Source organism: Python bivittatus, unplaced genomic scaffold (assembly GCF_059951505.1).
Source record: "Python bivittatus isolate LINGU-HERP-01145 unplaced genomic scaffold, Pbiv_v1 ctg000340_np1212, whole genome shotgun sequence".
Lineage (NCBI taxonomy): Eukaryota > Metazoa > Chordata > Lepidosauria > Squamata > Pythonidae > Python > Python bivittatus.
In genome coordinates, this window is record NW_028277056.1 from 31,077,758 (window position 1) to 31,097,781 (window position 20,024).

General features: G+C 36.9%; 1 protein-coding gene across 2 annotated transcripts in view; it reads right to left on the minus strand.

Annotated features, from left to right (window-relative positions):
- The window catches only part of TOMM70 (translocase of outer mitochondrial membrane 70), a 23,551-nt gene continuing 3,527 nt past the window's right edge, over positions 1 to 20,024 (minus strand). For both annotated transcript variants that reach the window (XM_088140802.1, XM_088140801.1), the window contains exons 2-12: positions 15,769 to 15,942; positions 13,578 to 13,704; positions 13,234 to 13,343; positions 12,031 to 12,179; positions 9,531 to 9,738; positions 8,459 to 8,593; positions 7,994 to 8,101; positions 7,687 to 7,803; positions 7,363 to 7,460; positions 6,318 to 6,440; positions 1 to 5,055 (exon numbers count right to left, since the gene is read on the minus strand). In XM_088140802.1, the coding sequence (XP_087996928.1) occupies positions 4,902 to 5,055; positions 6,318 to 6,440; positions 7,363 to 7,460; positions 7,687 to 7,803; positions 7,994 to 8,101; positions 8,459 to 8,593; positions 9,531 to 9,738; positions 12,031 to 12,179; positions 13,234 to 13,343; positions 13,578 to 13,704; positions 15,769 to 15,942 (1,503 nt within the window). In that variant the 3' untranslated portion in view covers positions 1 to 4,901. The remainder of the gene's footprint in view (positions 5,056 to 6,317; positions 6,441 to 7,362; positions 7,461 to 7,686; positions 7,804 to 7,993; positions 8,102 to 8,458; positions 8,594 to 9,530; positions 9,739 to 12,030; positions 12,180 to 13,233; positions 13,344 to 13,577; positions 13,705 to 15,768; positions 15,943 to 20,024) is intronic.

The following is a 20,024-nucleotide window of genomic DNA, read 5'->3' on the forward strand; positions in this document are numbered from 1 at the left end:
TAGTTTTATCCTGATCTGAGATGGCTCCACATCTGGAGGTTGATAGCCAAGCAATGTACTTTAGGCTACAATTCAGTCTTCATCAGTAGTTCAGATCTATCAGGAGGACCACTGAGAAATTCAGGCATTATAGACCAGTTAATAAGTATGTGCAAAACCTACTTTCTATTATCTCGTCATTCCAAGGGTGTTCTTGTCTCCCCTCCCTTTCCTTAAATTATCCTCAAAACTGGGAATGGTTTGTTTTGGAACACCATGAACTGCTTCCAGCTGGCAGGATTAAATTCTGGTCTACTGGACCGTCTCTGGAAAAGAAGGGTCTGGAAGGCAAATGGAATATTCCATTTAAAAAACAGTAGGTTTTGTACATATAGTTTCATAATGCTTGATTTCCCATTTTTCAGCAAATCAACCATGTTAATTTAATTACATACTATACATGTTTAGTCAGGACCAAGTTTTTTAGTCTGTAGGAAATAAGGCAAGTGAAATTTGTGTGTGTGTGTGTATATATAGAGAGAGAGAGAGCACCTACACAATAAATTTTCAGTAACTGGCTAAATAAAACACAATCATCCTTACAACAAATAGACTTGAGTCCAGCTATCAGTTGTGTAATCAGATATGGCACTTTTCATCAATTCTTTTGCCATTCAATATTCTGGAACAATGTCTTAATATTAACACCACTGCCTAGTAGAAAATTCAGCTATCCCTTATACAAAGTGTTTCTCAACCACAGCAACTTTAAAATGTGTGGACTTCAAGTCAAAGAATTTCCCAGCCAGCTTGTTAGCTGGGAAATTCTGTGAGTCAAAGTCTACACATCTTAAAATTGCTGAGGTTGAGAAACACCGCCTTACACTGTGATAACTAAGCTGCTCTTCAAAATTTGAATCAGGTATTTTAGAGATTATACATATACTGTTCTCATTTTGGTTTTTTATTTTAAAAACTCAGTTTCTTTACGAATCAGCTTGCTCATTTAATTAGTTATATTTAAAAGGAAGAGGGTAGTATCTTTTTTCTTGTAGTTTGATAGTAAATCAGATTTAAAAGGAAACAGCAGGCTAATGAAATAGTTTTGAGTTGGTACATTTTCAAACCCCTGAAGTAATAAAGTACAGAGATCAACTGGTAATAGGTTTTCTGGGTTTCCTAATAAATTATATTTTCATTATTCACAATATGTTCGTAAAAGACACTTTACTATTTACATATGTACCAATATTCTATAAATGCAGGATATCTGCAGTCAGTACCATTTCATACTTCCCAAACTTATTGTTCAGAGAATAAAACAAAACAAATGAATAAGCACAAAAACTTAATGTTAACTCCAGTCTGGTAATTTTGGCAGCCTAGATTTTAACAGATGTGAACTAGCTTTTCAAAAGCAATCTTTTGCCCTTAGTTTTATCACTTCTGCTTTTTTATGATCTGTCCATTAAAAATATAAACAGACCTTTTCCTTCTTATATATCATGCCTAAGAAAAACATGGTAAAATAGATATAGGAAAAATGCAAAGTAAAATGCTTTCACAGTAGCTACAACCAAACAGGCCAGTGTCTTTTAACAGCTTAGTTTCTTAAATTGTGTTACTTCAAAGTAGTTGTTAGCAGCATTACTTCTTTCATTCAAGTCTTACTTTCTTGTTTTGGCAATTGTTGGGAGCCAAAATGTGTTACTGGGAATAAGAGCAGATATTTAAATTCTGCTATCCATCATGGATAGCATGTTTTATTAACTTTTAAAAATAAAATAGCAAAAGGGCATTAAGTTGGTACCAGGCTTAAATTTTTCTTAGACATAATTAAATTCATATGCGTTGATCGTAAGTAAATTTAGTCCTATTGACTCAAATAGTTCTATGTTAGAATCCAGCCAATTGGTATACTGCAATACAAAAGAGTGCACTGAAGAGAAAATGTGTTTCAAGCTTGAAGTAAACAGTCTCATCGAAAACATTCTGTTGAAAGATTTTAAACTGGCTGTGTTCCTTAGAACAAAACTCAAAATTTTTGAGTGTTCTAGACAATAGGTAACAATGGGATCTTGGGGAATAGTTGCTGCTCTATCTTTTCACCTGAAGGCCGCCAAGGCAGCTCAGGTTAAAATACAACTTGAATTGCAGAAAAGTATGGTCAAGGATGTGAGTTGTAAACAAATAAAAAAAAAATTAAAATAAATTCCCATGGGAAAACCGGGGACACAGCATTGCTATCAACTACTGAAAAATCTGTTCAGGTCAGCGTGTTATTGAAAAAAAAAATAGCCACCTCCCCTCAATAGAAAGAATAGAGTGTATTTATTTAGTGCTTTAAATAAACTTTCTTGATCACTCAACCACCAATTAAAAGCTAGATAGGACAACTAAACTCTTTTATGTTCCATAATTAATAGCAGACTTCCAGGTTTTCTTAGGCTTTTTCTTTTAAAAATCTTTGGCTAATGTTCTATAAGTACCTTTTTGGGTTTTTTTTTTTTTTTTGCTGTCTGCAAGCAACTGCTTTCCTAATATTTTTGCTTGCATGTAAGGATGTCTTTTGGCTGAAAAAATGGTGGCTTATGATGCTTCTTAATTGCATGAGTAATATTAACAGTACAACAAACCAATCCCATACGTTGTACTAGTCTTTATATAACCCTTAGCATTACTGATGTGTGTAAAGCAAACTAGTGTGTACATATACACACCCTCCGCACTGACAGCAAAACAAAACACAGCACGATGTTCATAGAATCCACCCATCTACCCACATGAAGTCTAGCTCCCCATAATTTTTTTTCAATATAGCAACTTACCAGGTAGATTGGCAGGTTGTATGGCTATTAATATTCTTCTGTATGGCATATGTTTAACTGCTTCTTTCCTCTCCACTCTCCATTCCCATATCACCCTATTCAGTCTAAATCAAGAGCTGCAGGGACATGCTTGGTCCTTGCTGTTGTACTTGCTAGGCTGTAAAAATTTTGAAAAATGCAGCCCAATCACAGGTCACAAGACAATAGCCAAGTTGCAATGTTAAAGCAGCCAGAATACTGAAAATTATGTCTTTTGAAACATCCAAGTTATGTTTCGCACTTTGAAGAAAAATGTATTTTATTTTAGGCTTAAAACACTCACAATTGGAGTATTTCAAAGCTGAAGCATTCTGCACTTCCCTAATGTGGAATGGTTTTCTCCCCAAATTTCAGCAAAGAAATAAACAGAAATTTTAGAGTTTCATTACTTTCATTTCTGCAACAGCTTCAAGTACATTCTCTCTACCCAATTACTGACAATTTCCAACCAACACCCTAGACCATGTATGTATAAAGATATTTGAATGTAATATTTATTTGATGACTTTACATGTATAAGTCATTTACAAAAAAACAAAACAAAACACCCCACCATATGCATTCTTTCAGTGCAGCTTCAAATATCTGAACAACAGGCAAAATTTTGGTATTTTGGAATGCTACTATTAGATCACACATGCTTAATTCTTCATTGCTTTCAGGAGAGAAGTGCCTGTATATAGAGCCATGCAAATAAAAACCCCTTTGAAAAAAAAGATACAGTCATAAGATACAGTCATGGGGAAATGGAGATATGGGAAATAAAATTTCACTGCACTGCTTTTTATTCTTAAAAAAGCTGCTGAAATTATAAACTGAACATTGAGCAATATTATTTGGTTTTGTGCAATCATTCCCAGTTGATCCATCATCTTTTAGTAAGTGAAACAGACAACAATTTTTAGGGGAAGACATTTTAAGTAGGGTTTTATTTCTCTTGCATTGGAGGCAAAAAAAAGTTCCAATGTAGGTACACTCAACTGTGCTGTACAATGCATTTCAGATAAATTGAAATAGCACTACAAGAATTATGGATTGTATTTCCACACAACAGTGGAACTGATAATAGAATATTTAATTTTCTAAGTACCCTAATTCATAGGAAGACTTTTTAAACAGAACTACAAACTTTGTCTAGTATCAATACAAGAAACTATTGTTTCTTGAAAGAATAATTAACTATAGTTTCCAAATCAGTCAGACCCTTTGAACCAAGCTTCATTCCAAGACTCTAAACTCTTACTTGTAAAAAACAACAAATGTATTATTCTGAACAGTTCCAAGATCTCTTAGGCAGTGAATATGCAATTTTGCTATTGTTGTTCTGAAAAACTGTTCAATAATTAAATTCTTTCGAAGGATGCTCAAATAAAGACAATTTGCTTTCGGACATAGAACACCCTCATGTGACAGTGAATGAATTCTAATGAACTCTTTGTAGAAGTTCTCTATTTATGAGAGCAGCGTCCTGAAAACCAGTTTACCCACTGTTCCATATGAAACAGAAACCAAAGGGAAATAAGGAAATGTTTGTATATGGGATCTTCCTTTGGAAAAAAAAATTAAGCTTCAGTCACTATTGCCATAAAATCTTCCCCATTAAACAATTCACAATTGTTTTATTTCCCCAAAACTAAAATGAAAAAGAATTCTTATATATAAAAAATACACAGCACTACTGTTAAAATCAACAGAACAGCATGTTGTAAAACACTCTTGTAGATAGAACCAGTCATTCACAACAATCACTCTAAAAATGAGTCAAAAAGATTTTTATTTGCATGGCCAAAAGAATCTTGGATCCCCTTGCAATTTTGTTTTTAATTTCCCTCTAAAATTATTTGATGGCAGGGTCAAGGGGGGGAATTGCTTCCTTTCTTTAATAGCCATTCCCACAACACCTAAACATTTAACAGAATTACAACAGCACAAACAGAAAAAAAAAAGTAACTTCCACCATTCAACACACTGCAACAGTGTCTTTAGGACTAGGCTGAAGTGGGCAGGTTTACTTTTTAAAAGATCATTTCCTTCCTATTATTATTATTATTTTTTTTACAGTGTTGGTGGCTTCAATCCATATTTCTTAGCAACTTCTGTCTGGGCATAAGCAGCATCACAGAGTGAATAGAGGTGAGCCATTTCCATTTCTGATTTGGCTAGGTTAATAGCTTTGTTGAACATTTCAATGGCTTTATCCAGATTGCCCCTGCAATAGTGGAAAAAAGTGTATTATAAAGAAAGAAGCAAAGATTGATATGGCAATAAACGGAAGGCCAGTCATATACCTTTAAAGTTTAAAAATAGTCTATAGCCAATATGAGGTTTGATAGGACATTATAAAAACTAATAATTTTGGAAATGGCTACAGGGGCCATCTCCAAGCTTTGGAAAATAACTCAAACGTTAGGCACCTCTGATCTAGGGGAAGGCTATGAAAAAAAGAAAATTTTTATCTTTAAAATAAATTCATAGAGTAAAGGGATAATTGTACAATATAAACACAAAAAGGTTTCTTTTAACTAACATCCAACTGTACCTGAATTAAACATATACATCACATTACCGCATTGTTTAGCGACAGCAATCCCAGCACTCCACACTCAGTCATTAAGTGAATTCCGCAGGTCATTAGCCAAGGACCAACCCCAATCCAAACCATTCCGGGCTTGGTCCCTCCCAGCCTGGAGCCTCAGTAAGGGAAGGGACTGCCTCCAACTCCCTCCACCCACCTATCTCCCCCCCATCTCTGCCCTTCTGGCTGCCCTGCACCCTGCCTTGTGGGATGGCAAGCAACCCCAGAACCACATGGCTCTAGGGCTGCTTGCCATGCCTCAGGAAGCCACAGCTGCCCCAGCCCCAGTTGTCATCACCACCCTACACTCTGAGACCCCTGCTGCCATGTGCTCCATCGCCCCATCTGACTTTCACCGTCTTCTTGTTCCTGCTGTTGATGAGGTGTGCCCAGCCTAGCTCTCCGCAAGGCAGGTGCTGGCCATGTGAAGCCATCTTCCCCACCTAAAGAAGAAAGCCTCACAAAGCCAGCAGCTGCGTCATAAAGGGCCAGGCCAGGCATGCCTCATCAGCAGCAGGAGAAAAAAGACAGTGAAGGTCAGCTGGGGTGGTGGTGTATAGGGCGGCAGGGGGCCAAAAGGGCATAGATGGGGGAGATAGGTGGTTGGGGGGTGTTGAACCACCCCTATGGTTGTAAGTGCAGGCAGGCTACCAAGCACCCAAATTTTGATCACGTGATCGTGGACGCTGCATCAGCAATAATTTCAGGACCAGTCATAAATGCCTTCATTCAGCACCGCTGTAATTTTGAACAGTCGCTAAACGAATGGTCATAAGTCAAGGACTACCTGTAATTTAATCTAATGCATCAATTCTACAGCTACTATCATTTATAGTATGTTGGCCTCCAACAGTAATTTAGAATTTTAGATGTTCAACATGAAAAAATATACTTACCTTTGCACTTCAATTGTCCCCATAGTTTCATATGCAAAGTCACATTTGTTATCAATTTCAATAGCTTTGCTTATAAGTTCCAAACCTTTATCTAAATCCTGCTTCCACTGAAGTTGAAGTAAACTGAAAAAAAAATCAAATTACAGATCAATGGTAAAAGTTCAGCCTACAACTCATGAGTATGAAAATGACAAACATAAGAATAGTCCTGCTGAATGAGGCCTGGACCCATTTTCACAATAGCCAAACCAGATGCCTCTTAAGTGCCCATAAGCAGAAATCTACACATATCCCTTTTCTGCTATAGTTTCATGCTTGCCAAAATAACCACTGAATCAAGATAAAAACCCTTCATAGATTTGCCCTCCAGGAACTTATCCATTCTCCTTTTAAAGCCACCCAATTATCTTGCAGTGAAGAACTTTACAGGGCTATGTAAAGATATGTTTTGTTCTGTCTGATCTAAATTTCCTTCTCTAAAGCTTCACTGGATGATCCCTGATCATATCATTTTGAAATGAGAGAAAAAACTTCGCCCCATTCACTTTTCTTCACACCATGCATGATTTTATACACCTCAATCACATCTCCCTGGTCACCTTTTTTCTCGGCTAAAGCATCCCAAAAGTTCTAGTTACTTTCTAGTAAGGAAGGTGTTTGAACTACTGGATCCTTTCTGTCACTGCACACATGGTGTCATCATGTTTAGAAAAAAACATAACACAAAAGGTTTGGAATCTCATTAATCCACTTAGTGGTTAAGCAGCTAACAAACAGAAACTTAATATGATTTAAACTTTTCAACTTTCACAGTTGATGCTCAAATCAACAATTTCATACTGGACGCTGTGACCACAGTAATATTACTTAGAGCTAAAATCCAGTTGTGTTACCAATGAAGTTTTATTATGGAACACTGAGCAATGTATTATTCTGTACTATTATTACTGCACTTACTGTTGTAGGAAGTGCTACTGTATAATTAAAAATTACCTAATTATATATGAATCTAATATTAAAATAATAAAATAAATATATTAGTTACCCCTTATGAACATAGGTAGTAGCATTATCTGGTTCAAGATCAATACATTTATCATACATATCATCAGCTCTGCCAAATTGTTGTTGGTCTGTTAGTGCCTGCATGGAGAGACAACAGTGAATTCCAACATAGCTTATCTGTGAAAATGAGTGTTTTACAACAGGCCTAGTCTATGTTCTCCTAATGTAGTTCTTCAGTAACTAGCACTCACATATATTTGCATGATCTGCTGCTGTGTTATGCATGTAACATTTCTTACAAGAATATTTGGTACTGAGCTGGTTTATGATACGAGATTTTTTAACAAATAAAGAAATTACATACCTGGGCATACAATGCATAGCCTTCAGCACACCTTGGAAATTTCTTAATAACATCCTCAAAACCTTTCATTGCTGCTTGTATTTGCAAAGTATTATTTCCAGTGTAGGCTTGACGGTACTGCAAAAAAGAGTTACTGAGTTAAAAAAAAAAATACATCCTTAGTAGAAATCCTACATTCTCATTTCCAGGTAACAGCCAATATATTTGTAAGTGTAACTTCTAAACTTGCTACAAGTGAGACATAATTTTGCCAAAGTGCTTGTGAGATTACATTATAATAAAGGCTAATAAATTTTCAAATACTCACCAAAGCAAAACATTTCTGTGCCTGTGCCAAGGCAGAATCTGGGCGCAAACGGATACATTCATCAAAATCTTCTACAGCTTCTTCAACATGGTCAAGCAAAATTTTTAGCTGAAAATAACAAAAACCTTCAGCATAATTCTATTAAATGAAAGTAAAATCACTGCTGCAATACAGTTACCAGTACAAACAGACTGACTCAACATGTATTACACATGGCTGAATTCTTCAGAGCTCTGGGGGATGTTTACAAATTATGTAGCATCTCTTGTAATTTCATTAATATTAAACTTGTATCTCTACCAGGGTACTGTAGAATTATCATTTCAATATGCATAATTCAGTACACAGTTACAACAGTTACCATTTAATATTTTCTATCCATTACTATTTTTCTCTTGTAATTATCCAAACAATGAAACATCTGATTTTGGAGAAAAGAAATTAAGATGGTAGAATAATGCCTACCTGTCCTCTATGATGATAAACATCTGCATTCTGAGGATCAATATCAGCCGCCATATTAAAGTCTTGAGTAGAGAGCAAAGGCTGCTGCTGCTGCATATACATACTTCCTCGTTTGATGAGGGCATTAGCACGAAGCTGTTAAGAAGAATGAAGACTGTTTATGCATTTCTTTTCCTAGGAAGACTTTTCAGTTTTATTACAATAGTATCTCTTTGATAGTTTCCTTTTAGATTTGAAAACTCTCTGCACTGGCAGCTCAGTTAAAATTCTAAGTCTCTTCTTTAGAACTTCTTCTTCCCTGTCACAAGATGGCTTGCAAACTATGCTGGAGACTTAAGCACATTATCACCCAAAATGATATCATCCCTAATTCACAGAACCTGTATGCCCTTAATTGCTACTATTCTGCCAATGAAAACTAACAGATACTCATAAGAATTCAAACACATCTCATACAGTCTAAACCAATAACAACAGAAAGCACATCAGCAGTGGACTCAGACTGATATACTTTATTAGAGTCAAGGGTCATCAGCAGTTGCTGGACCTCTACGGAGAGGCAGCAAAAAGGGATGATACAGCAAACAGCATCATTTCCAGGCCAGGAACAAAGTGGCTATGAGAGTTTTATCAAAAGCAACATTTGAGAAACGGAATAGCTTAGAATTGGTCGTTTGCTACAATAAGCATTGTACAATAAACACTACATTCTAAATTCTACAGCACAGAATATAGGTAGCAATGGGTTTATCCTGCTATATCCTCATGTGAAAACAGGCAGCTATAGGGGCGAAGCGGAAGGTAGAGAGCTTAAATATTTTTCAGCCCACCACAGAATACCTTCAATGCTTGCCCAGGATTATCAGAATTAGTGGGTTGCCTCAGAACACTTCTACTAGAGAGTGGAGGCATTTCTACAAACTTCACATTTGCCCTAAAAATATGACACCCCGCCCCCCAAAACCACAGGAAATGGAGCTGGGGATAATAAAGGATAATAGAATCACTTCTCTTCTTGAATGTCACTCTAACATCACTATGAAATGTTTTGTAAAATCTACAAAACACTCACCTTTACATTTGCATCTTCCATACCAATAACCTGATTCAAATCAGGTTTGGCAGCATTTGCATTACCAATAAGTAAATAGAATGTAGCTCTTAACAGCAAGGCTTCTGCCATATATTTTCCTTTAGCTTCAATTTCTTTAGTACACTCACTAATTATTTTGTCATAGTTTTCTTCTTCCATATATTTCTTTGCCTTTAAATAGCCACAGCTGAAAGCAATATGCAAAGCAATTATTAAGATGCAAGGGAAATGCTTCTGTAGTTCCAATCAAAACTATATACAAGGTATTTGCGAAAAACCACCTAGATAGAAGAAAATTCTCTCTATATATTTCCTCAGCAATGATATTTGACTAGCAAGATTCTAGTAATTCCCAATTCATATTTAAGACTGTGTTGAACCAAGCAGTTCTAAACATGTACAAACCCTTCTGTTTGTACTTATTTGGTATTTGCCATTTAGAGAGAGCAATATTCTTATCTTAAGCAAAACTAAGCAGGCTGAATTGCTTGTGCGTTTGATATTTTCTCTGAAACTAGATTTCAGGCATTCTCTCATTCCCTTTTTAAAACAAATTTTCATTCAAGTATCAGAACAATCACTCAAAACTGTTTTTAGAAAGTAAAGTACTATGTTTATTCCTATTTTTTTACTACAGAAATATCCTATAGCAGGAACAATCTGACAATCTACATATTTTGGATTCACAACTCCCATAAGCCCCAGCAAGAGACATGAGATCAAAAGAATTATGGCCCAAAATATTTCACAGACGCCCAGTTGGTTTAAAACAACAACAAACCCCACCCCCAAACCTCAGTGTTAATCATCATTAAGGCCAATAGAGACTGTGCTGAGAGCAAATGTACCTATGATTCAGTGCAGATAAAATTACCAGGAGCATTATGTCCACGCCAACATATTTAAATCAGCAATACAAAAAGCTACCTTATGTCGAATCAGACAAATGGTCAATTGTGCTTAATACTGTATGTTCCGATATGAACTGTCCTGAATTTCAGTTAGGGGTTTCTTGCCACAGACTGAACAACCCAGCTACAAGTAAAGCCATGTGATACACCACAGAATTATGGCTACTTCCGAATTGTGCATGAAATTTTAACTGAAGTGAATGGCCAAAAGTGTACAATCTTGCAAAATATGTGAGGGAGAACTTAGGAATGGGTTTTTCCATTCTTGTTTCCACTTACCTTCTTCTCCGTTCCAGGCTCCTTTCCATTCCTGAATGTTCTCCTCCCCACTCCTAACTATCCTGGTCTGTCCTTGAAATAACAGCAAACTGCACAGAAGATTGTGTAGCCTCCCGCTGTTAGAATAATTCCAAAAGTCTACCTAACTCTTCATAATGTTTATCTCTATCACCAATTCAGACCTAATAGTTATTCCAATAACTATACAAACTAACATACTGAAGGCTAACTATAAATATATAACAATTACCCTTTTATGTATCATATCTTTCCTTTTTCTCATTGTTACCACCTTCATTTAAATCCATCCTTTTCTTATGCTCCACCAAGTAATACAAGATATATAATATAAACAAAAAAGGTTAATGCAGTGTAAATATCTCTACAGTTCAAAACATTTCTCCATCAATCCATTCTTCTCATCACACTGTTTTAGTTTGCCACTGCAATGGTGAAGTGGGAAATGATTAACTGGACTATTCCTTGAAGGCTGATCTTGTTTAGTGAAATTGTTTCCTTTGGTTTTTAAGGCAGACTCACCTTCTTCCTCACCAAGGTTGATATTCTCTTCACAAATCATTTTATAGACTGAAAAATATTCCCATCCCAGATTTTCACCTCCTGCCCCAAAATATTTGATTGATGTTTGGTGACTATTATATCTTGAACAATAAAAGGATGACATAGGGGAGATGGTAAGAACTATTTTCCATGGTCACCGAAACCAGGACCCAAAATAATGGGTACAGGTTACTGAGATTTTGTTTAAATGTAAGGAAAAGCATCCTGATAATTACTGTGCAAAAGCTTTTATTTACAGAGACTTTGGGTTCCCAGCTCCGGACTCTCAGTGGTTTAATTGGTTTCCCTGCACATCACTGAAGGCTGGACTAGATGATCTTTGTGGTCCTTTCAAAATGCACAATTCTATAGTTCTATGATTCTATTCTCCAGTGTTTAGGGGAATTTCATCTTGGTCTGGAACAGAGAGTTGGATTTCAACAGCTATCTCCTTTGGCACTGCCATGCCCTCCACCTCACTGAAAATCACCTATTCCCCACTGAATGATTTTTCAGCGTTGTTATGAAATGTAGCAAATGTAAGCTAAAAATAAGCTCCCTCTCACAGTGGGTGGAAGCTCTTACTACCTGAGTGTTTACATTAGCTCATTTCTTTTTCAAAAAGTATGATATATGGTAGCCAAAATAATGTGTTATATTTATCAGATGCTACAATGTGTATTGGAAGGTTAGGTGCTTATTCACTTGTCTAACTATCAGTCACTTACTTTTCTTTTATTATAGAAGCCTCTCCTTCTTTATCTTTATCTTCATCAGATTTCTCTCCTCTTAGAAGAGGCTGAGATATAATGTCATCTGTGAAAGAGCTGAAGTAAGATTTGATAAACTGTGGTGAAGGCATCAAGGGTTCCCGGTTCTGCAAGATAAACATTGATGATTTGAAAATGGCAAACCAGCCAATGCTATTAAAGAAATATATATAGTTCTATTAAAGAAATAAACCAATTAGCTATAAATATAGCCAATATGGTTGTTGTTGTTTTTTATCTCTAAACAACCTGAGCCTTTCTTCCAATATGAATTTTTTCATTCTGTCTGATCTTCTCAGAGGCCAAGATTTCATCTCTGAGTTCAGTAAGTGTTAAAGAGACCCATTCTCAAGAATATTCATCCAATGGAATGGATGGATTTCTGTTATTATTTAGATCCCAGATAAAAGAATCCTCTTTTTGGCAGTATTGGTATATTGACTGACTCTTACATTAGCAGTTATTTTTCTGGTTCATAAACTTGTTTTAACATGCATTACTTGCTATTTCATTTGACAATAATCCTTTAGACCCAAGAGCCTACTATAAATAACCTTAAGTATATATAACTGGAATAATAACATATTATTTCCATTTATCCCTTTTCTATTTCTCTTCTATTCCTCCCTGCTATTGTGGTAAGCTCCAGATTATCAATAAATCTTTTGGCTCCCCCCTACCACAAAGCTCCATATTGACGGAGAACTTAAAATTTACTACTTCTAGTACAGTGATTTTAAGTACTATAAACTTTTGATTTAAATATGAGATACTTCTGAAATGATAACTCTCCTGTATATCTGACAGAGTCTTCCTTATGCTGTGGCAGCCACCTCCTTTCCTTGCCTTCATGAAGGCAGCAGTAGTTAAAAGAAACTCAAATTAGCTATTTGAGATCTGCAAAAAAAGACCTGGATGTCATTTTAGTGACTTCTACTACATCACCAAAACAAGATTTCTCACAATTCTTCCTATATGTGAGTTAAAAACAACACTCTAATTTGCTTAAATGAATCCTATGACATTTCATTGATGAAGTTAATATTACTGAACAAAGAATTGCATTTTGAATATCCTTGCAACTTCACCAGCACAGCTATATTCCTGTAACCATTTAGGAAAGCTAACACTTTACCATTTATTACAGATATCAAATCATACCTTATATTTCTCTTTGGCTTTTTCTTTCCCAAGAAGTTTAAGAACTTTATCAGCTAGCAACATACTTTGCTGATTTTGAAAGCCTTCTAAAATGCAAACTGCAGTAACATCTAGAAATATAAAGAGAAATTACTAATCCATTAGTTCTTAAATTGCTGCATAGGGAACTGCTATCGAGTACATTAAATCCCACTGAACTTAGCCTATATAAATTTTATTCCCAAATCACCCTCTCCAAATTCTCATAAGATGTATGAAGAACAGACTTTATTTAATGCTTAAATAATTTTTCTGTTTCTAAGATCTCAAATTATATATTTTAATTTAATGTACAGAATACCCACCTTCTAAACATTCTTTTTTGTTGTCTAGTTTCTCATGTGCTTTTGCACGCCTAAAAAGTGCTTTCACATATCTGGGATTAAGTTCAACTGCCTTTGTGCAATCCTGGGCCACTTCTTTCCATTTTTGCTGTAGATACAAAAATAGTTAAAGATTTGTTCAAACAAAAAACATAAGATAGTACTGCTACAGATTTCTAATACTTTTAGCATAATTATTATGCTGTCTTATTTTAGTTTTCAATATGAAATAATCTTTTCTCCCGGATATTTAAATAATCAGCCTAACAGTTCTAATTGCTGCATGTTTATTCAAGAGTAAATCTTGTTTTCAGTGCAACGAATGTAAATGTAATCTATGATCGTAATCATAATTACTTACTATATAGTTTCATTACTGAAACATCAGTGAAGTGTCTGAAATAATTTTTTTATGGAATGCAGCATAGAAAATTTTCATTTTCAAAATTGAATTATGGAACTAAATCTCCAGGAGCTAGAGTATCAGTAAAAAGGGGAAAATCAAAAAACTGCAAGAAAAGAAAGGAAATATGTATTAAAATAATCAGAAAAAGTTATTATAGGATACAGCTGCTTGAAAGACTCACTCAAAACCTTTTGAAATATATGCAAATTATAAGTTATCAGAGAACCTTCCAATGAGAATTCCATGAGCCTTATTAAAACTAGGTATGTTTGACTACAAATTCCTCAATCATTAATTTTAACTGTAATCCTGTCTAGTGAGAAGACCCACAATAATAAAAAGGTCACTTTTCAGACATGCAACCAGTTTCACTTTCTTAAAACCACCAAGAAACCCATGTTGACCAGCAAATACCTTCCAGTTGTAAATAGATCTCCTTTAGATCGCTATGAGAAATATTAAGTCCTGGTTAAAAGTATGGTCATGTAGTGTTGTTTCCAAAAATTTACAAAATGTCAGGAGGAAAGGGACTGCTCAAATCTCTGAAGGCAAGAAATTCTAAAGCAGAGGGCCATAACAGAGAAGGCCTGCCACCTGGTCCATGTCCACATGATGAAAACCAGGATTCCAAGCAGACCTTCTCATGATACCGTCACCAGATGGGCAGATTCAGCCTTGGCAAGATGATGTCTGATAAAATATATAACATCATACAGGTTCTGTAGGTCATCACCACTAGTGGGATGTCTACTGTTACCCAGAGTAGCAATTTTAGTAGTAGTGTTACTCTACTATAAGGGCATTGTACCCTTCCTCAAAGAAGCACTGGCAATTTCCCTGATCCAGGTCTTCCCATCCCTTCTAACAGCTTGGGAACAAGCAGGATTTTTTGCTTGCTCCCAAGCTGTTGAGTGTACTTCCACAAAAGTGTTTAACCCCATTTTTTTTGTCAGACTTTTAATTGTTAATTTATGATTTGATTTTTTTATTTTGTATTTTAAAACCTGTTAGTTGCACTGTGTGTTCCCAAGAATAAAAAATATGGGATAAATTGAAGAAATCCAGTGGTACCTCTACTTATGAACGCCCCTACTTACGAAAATTTCGAGATACGACCAGCTCCAGCCCCAAAAATTTACCTCTACTTACGAACTCGCCTCGACTTACGAACCGGATCCGCGGCCATTTTCCGCCCATGCCACGTGGTCCACAGCCATTTTCCACCTGTTCCATGTGGTCCGCGGCCATTTTCTGCCCGTTCCACGTGGTCCGCGGCCATTTTTCCGCCCGTTCCACATGGTCTGCGGCCGTTTTTCCGCCCCTGACGCGTGGTCCGCAGACGCCGGAACGGATTAACGGTAATTACATTGAACCTTATGGGAAAATTTACTTCGACTTGCAACCAACTCGACTTGCGATCAGAGTCACGGAACGGATTACATTCGTAAGTAGAGGTACCACTGTATTAGAAAATATAGTCTATGCAATATATTGGCCAAGAAATATAGAAAAGAATATTTAGGCAGCAGGAAAATACAGAATGAGAGCTGAGACACTTTTTTGTCTGCAAGCCCTCCATGGTCTGGTGCCAATTTTAAAACCAAGAGAATTTCAGCTTCCATTTTTAACATCTAGGCAATTTGATACATTATATATTTTGCAACGGGCAGCACTATGTGCATTGTGGCTTCTGATTGTACAAGGAAACAGGTGAAAACTATATTTAAGTTGCAAATGAACTTAAATATAGATTAGATAGATTCATACCAGTTGTTCATATGCTGCAGCTCGGTTCTGATAAAATGTAGAAAGGTCACCATTTTTTTCAGAGGGACATAAACTGATGGCTTCTGTATAGCACTGAATAGCTTGCTCATATTTCCCAGCTTTAAAGTATTTGTTGCCTTTGTTCTTTGCAGCCTGTGCTTTATCAAGAGGACTCTGAAAAAAAAAATATTTACCAGTTATATGAATTCTTCCAAGTGAAAATATAAAAAACCAGCCTTGGTTAAAAGTTTAAACTTTCAAGAGTCATTTGTAAAGTTTAGCATCTAAACAGCAGAGTTACTACATATATTTCTTCTATATACAAGCAGAATTTAAGAACGGCAAACATTAGCAATAGAATTTTCCAAAGGCCATTTCCTGTAACCTCAGCAGATAAATTTATAATCTACATTTTATTAAAAATAAAAAATGTCACATTCTTTTGTCTATCAGAGGCAAGTTTCTCTTGCCCTCTGTGAAAAAAATGGTCAACAGCCTCTCACTTTGCAAAGATAGTTAAGAAGAGACAAGGGGTTTTTATTCAGCTTTTTATGCTTGCTACAGTGTTTGAGACATTTACAAAAAAATTGGAGAAAGATAGCTGTTGCAAAGAAAAAATAAATTGACTTTTCTTCCACAAAAGGGTGGAATATTCCATTTTTCCTGTTTTTTCTCTCCTCTAAAATTTCCAGCAAATCAGACAAAGTTCTGGGTTCTAGCAATCCTTTGGCAGAGAGCTGTTCAACCATTTACCTTCTCCATATCTCCCAATCTCTGTTAAGCATGTCAGAAAGTTTGGAATGGAAGAGTTTTTTCATACCTTCATTTAGTTTGGAGAGCACAGAAATCTCTTCCCCCCTCCCCCCAATCTTTTGTATATCTACCAGCAAATTAAAGAAATGTTGAACTCTACCTTGGCATATACCAGAAGATGAGAGAATTGTTAACAAGGAGAGAGAATCTTGGCTATTAAACTATACTGTTATTTGTATGAATATTGCTTTGCACAGCAAATTTTAAACGAATAGGCTTTTTTCAGACTTTAATGAGAAAGATGGAAACCTTTAGGAAAATTGCAATATAGTCAACAGTTAGCTGTAATATCCTTTACACACATAAGCCCATTATTACTTTACAAAATGTATCAGGTATAACTTAATTTTCTTATAGAAGTATGCCCAGGGTATAAAACTGAAAACCAGTTTCTTCAGAAAATAATTACAACTTATTGTTTTCACACCTTTATCCCATAATATTTCATTCCATTCCTCCCCAGTGTTCTGTGGCCACTAAATAAACTTAATTGGCAGAGGTTCTGTTAGGGTTCTTGTCTTTAGAGCTATTTCTGTAAACCTTATAGATCCCCTAAGTCTATTGATACCTCCTCTTTCTGGATAATGCTGCTTTGATTACAGGGTCACAACTTGGAGAACTTATTACTGCAAGAGACAGGATTTTTCAAATATCTTTTAAGTTAAGCCTCTTTAAAGATGAGTCTCAATACTATATGGCAGAAATCCTACAGGTGCTATCTAGAAGGAACGTTTAACATATTTACTAGATTAATAAAGCATTGTTCTGGGGATCCCTGATAGTGCATTTGATATAGCATTGTCACAGACTTTTTTTTTTTAAATTCAGGAAGAAAAGATTCTGGTGGTCATATCACTGTAGTTCCCAATTTTAAACTTTTAATGGTGAACACATTAATAAATCATAAAAGCCAATTAATTCATGATTTGGTGGTAGACAAACATGCAGACCTGACATGTATTATAAAAACCTGATTCTGCAAGGGTAGAAATGTTGCCCTTTCAGAGATTTACCCAACTGGCTTTTGGGCCCTGCAACAGTCTTGATACCACAGCCAGGGAGTAGGAGTAACACTGATCTTCAAAGATACCATACCTGTGATCAAGATCTGTGCCTCCAAGTGGCAGGATATGAATGCCTATATGTTAAGTTGGATCAGAGGGACAAGCTAGGGATCCTGCTGGTGTAGCAGCCACCATGCTGCCCAGAAGGATCCCTGCTTAAGCTTCTCAACCTATTTCTAGGCTGGTGTGGAGTCTCCTTACCCCCTGGTGTTTGGTGACTTCAACTTCCATGCTTTGGTGACTGGGTTGGGAAGGGCTTGAGATTTCATGGCCGCCATTGTGACCATGGACTTGTCCCAGGTAATCTCAGGTCCAATATGTATTGGCAAACTCTCTGGACCTTGCCTTTGCCTTGGAGCAGCTGTGCAGTGATCTTGATATGGAGAGCATTACAGCTAGTCCTTTGCCATGGTCAGTTCATTCCCTTGTCCAAATGAGATTAACTGCCATCTGTGACCTCTATGGTGTAAAGAAGTGGATGAGAACAGTCTATCCAAGATGCCTCATGGATCTAGATGAATTGCAGCAGTGTTTGGGGAGATTTGCAGTATTCTTACAAGTAGTTCTGTGGAATGCTCGATTGCCTGTGGTGTCAGGAGGCAATCAAGGCTCTTGACTAAATTGCTCCTGGGTAATCTCTCTCTATGTGCCAATCCTGAATGGCTCCTTGCTTTACTGAACTCCAGCAGATGAAGTGACAGAAGCAATGCTAGAGTTCAGGATGCTATCAGAGAAAGACAAAAAGCAAACCTGACCATACATAGGTATGAGTTAAGTTGAAACCTACATCATGTCAATAAAGAGGAGTGAAGTGCCAAATGCCTTGTTTTGGGGAAACTCCTTTTTAGGAAGGGACCTTCAAATCAAGTTCATGCCAGGTTACTACAATCAATTTCACAGTTCTTTGCCAATAAAGTCATTCAGATTCACCAGTCTCTTGACTTTTCATGGATGGAGTCCAATGCAGTGACTGGAGCAGCATGCTGCCATGTTATCTGGAATTCATTTGAGCAGCTAGATTCCAAGGAAGTGAATAGGATGCATGTCGATATGATCTCAGTCACTTGTAGTTTGGATCTGTGCCTCTCCTAGCAACTTTGTGATGTATAACAGGTGGACTCTGGGGGGATTTCCATACCTTGCTTTGGGAGGGAATGCTATTTGCATTTTTGAAAAAGACTGGTATACTTAGGTCTTCCTTGCTCTTAGTTATTCTTGGTAATTATCACCCTGCCTGAACTTTCCTTTTATGGGGAAGGTTACTGAGACCACAATCATCAAGCAACTATGAAACACTCTAGAGGAAGCCTAGAGTTAGGTCCAAGCCTGGACATAGGACAGAGACAGCACTGTTGCTGAGTTTTAACTGGAAGTAGTGTACCCCTCCCTTCCTTTTAGACCTTTCAGTGGCCTTCATCAACCATGGTATCCTTCTGGACTGCCTACTAGAGTGGATGGTGGTAGTAGAGAGTGGAGAAATTAGCCCATCAGTCCCCTTGAGAGGTGCTGCAGGGCTTTGTACTACTTATACGAAGCTGCTTTGTACTATTTATATGAAGCTACTGGGAAAGATCATTCATTAGTGTGGGATGCACGATCATCAGTATGCTGACGATATCCAGCTCTTTATCATCACCTCAGGTTAGGTAGGAGATGCTATCAATGTTTTCTCATGTATGGCAGTATCAGGATCTGGATGTGGTGAAATAGACTGAATTGAATCGCAGCAAGATAAAGTTGCAGTTTGTTGATCAAGGTGCTCTGATTGCTCTGGTATTGTCTCTTGAAGAGATGGCACTGATCCTGAAGGAGCAGGCCCACGAATTGGTGGCCTGCTAGACTTATGGCCATTGCATGATGGCCAGTTAAGATGCAACTGGGGGTGAAATTCCAGTTGGTGCACCAGTTATACCCCAGCCTGGAGCAAGGGAACTTCACGATAGCTATCTATATATCTGCTCTTATGCTCTCATTAGCACTCATTTGGATTACTCCAATATGCTGTACTTGGGGCTGCTTCAGAAGCGTAGGTTAGTGTGAAATGTAGCAGTCTAGCTATTAGTTAGAAATTATCACCAGGAGCATATTGCATCTTGGACTCCAGGCTCTGCACTGGCTTCCTATTAGCCTGCTAGGTGCAATTCAAAAATTACACTGTTTCCTATAAAGTCCTACATGGCTTGACACTGAGATACTTGCAGAACCACCTGCTCCAGCCAGAATCAACATTTGTTTCTTGGGGAAATTGTTGTGATTCCTCATTTCTGCAAGGGTGGCGGCTCACAGGCATCGCTTCTCAGCAATAACACCTATGTTAAGAACAGTCTTCTCTTAGAAATTAGGTTGGCCATCCACTGCCCTGGCCTTCCAAGAACTTCT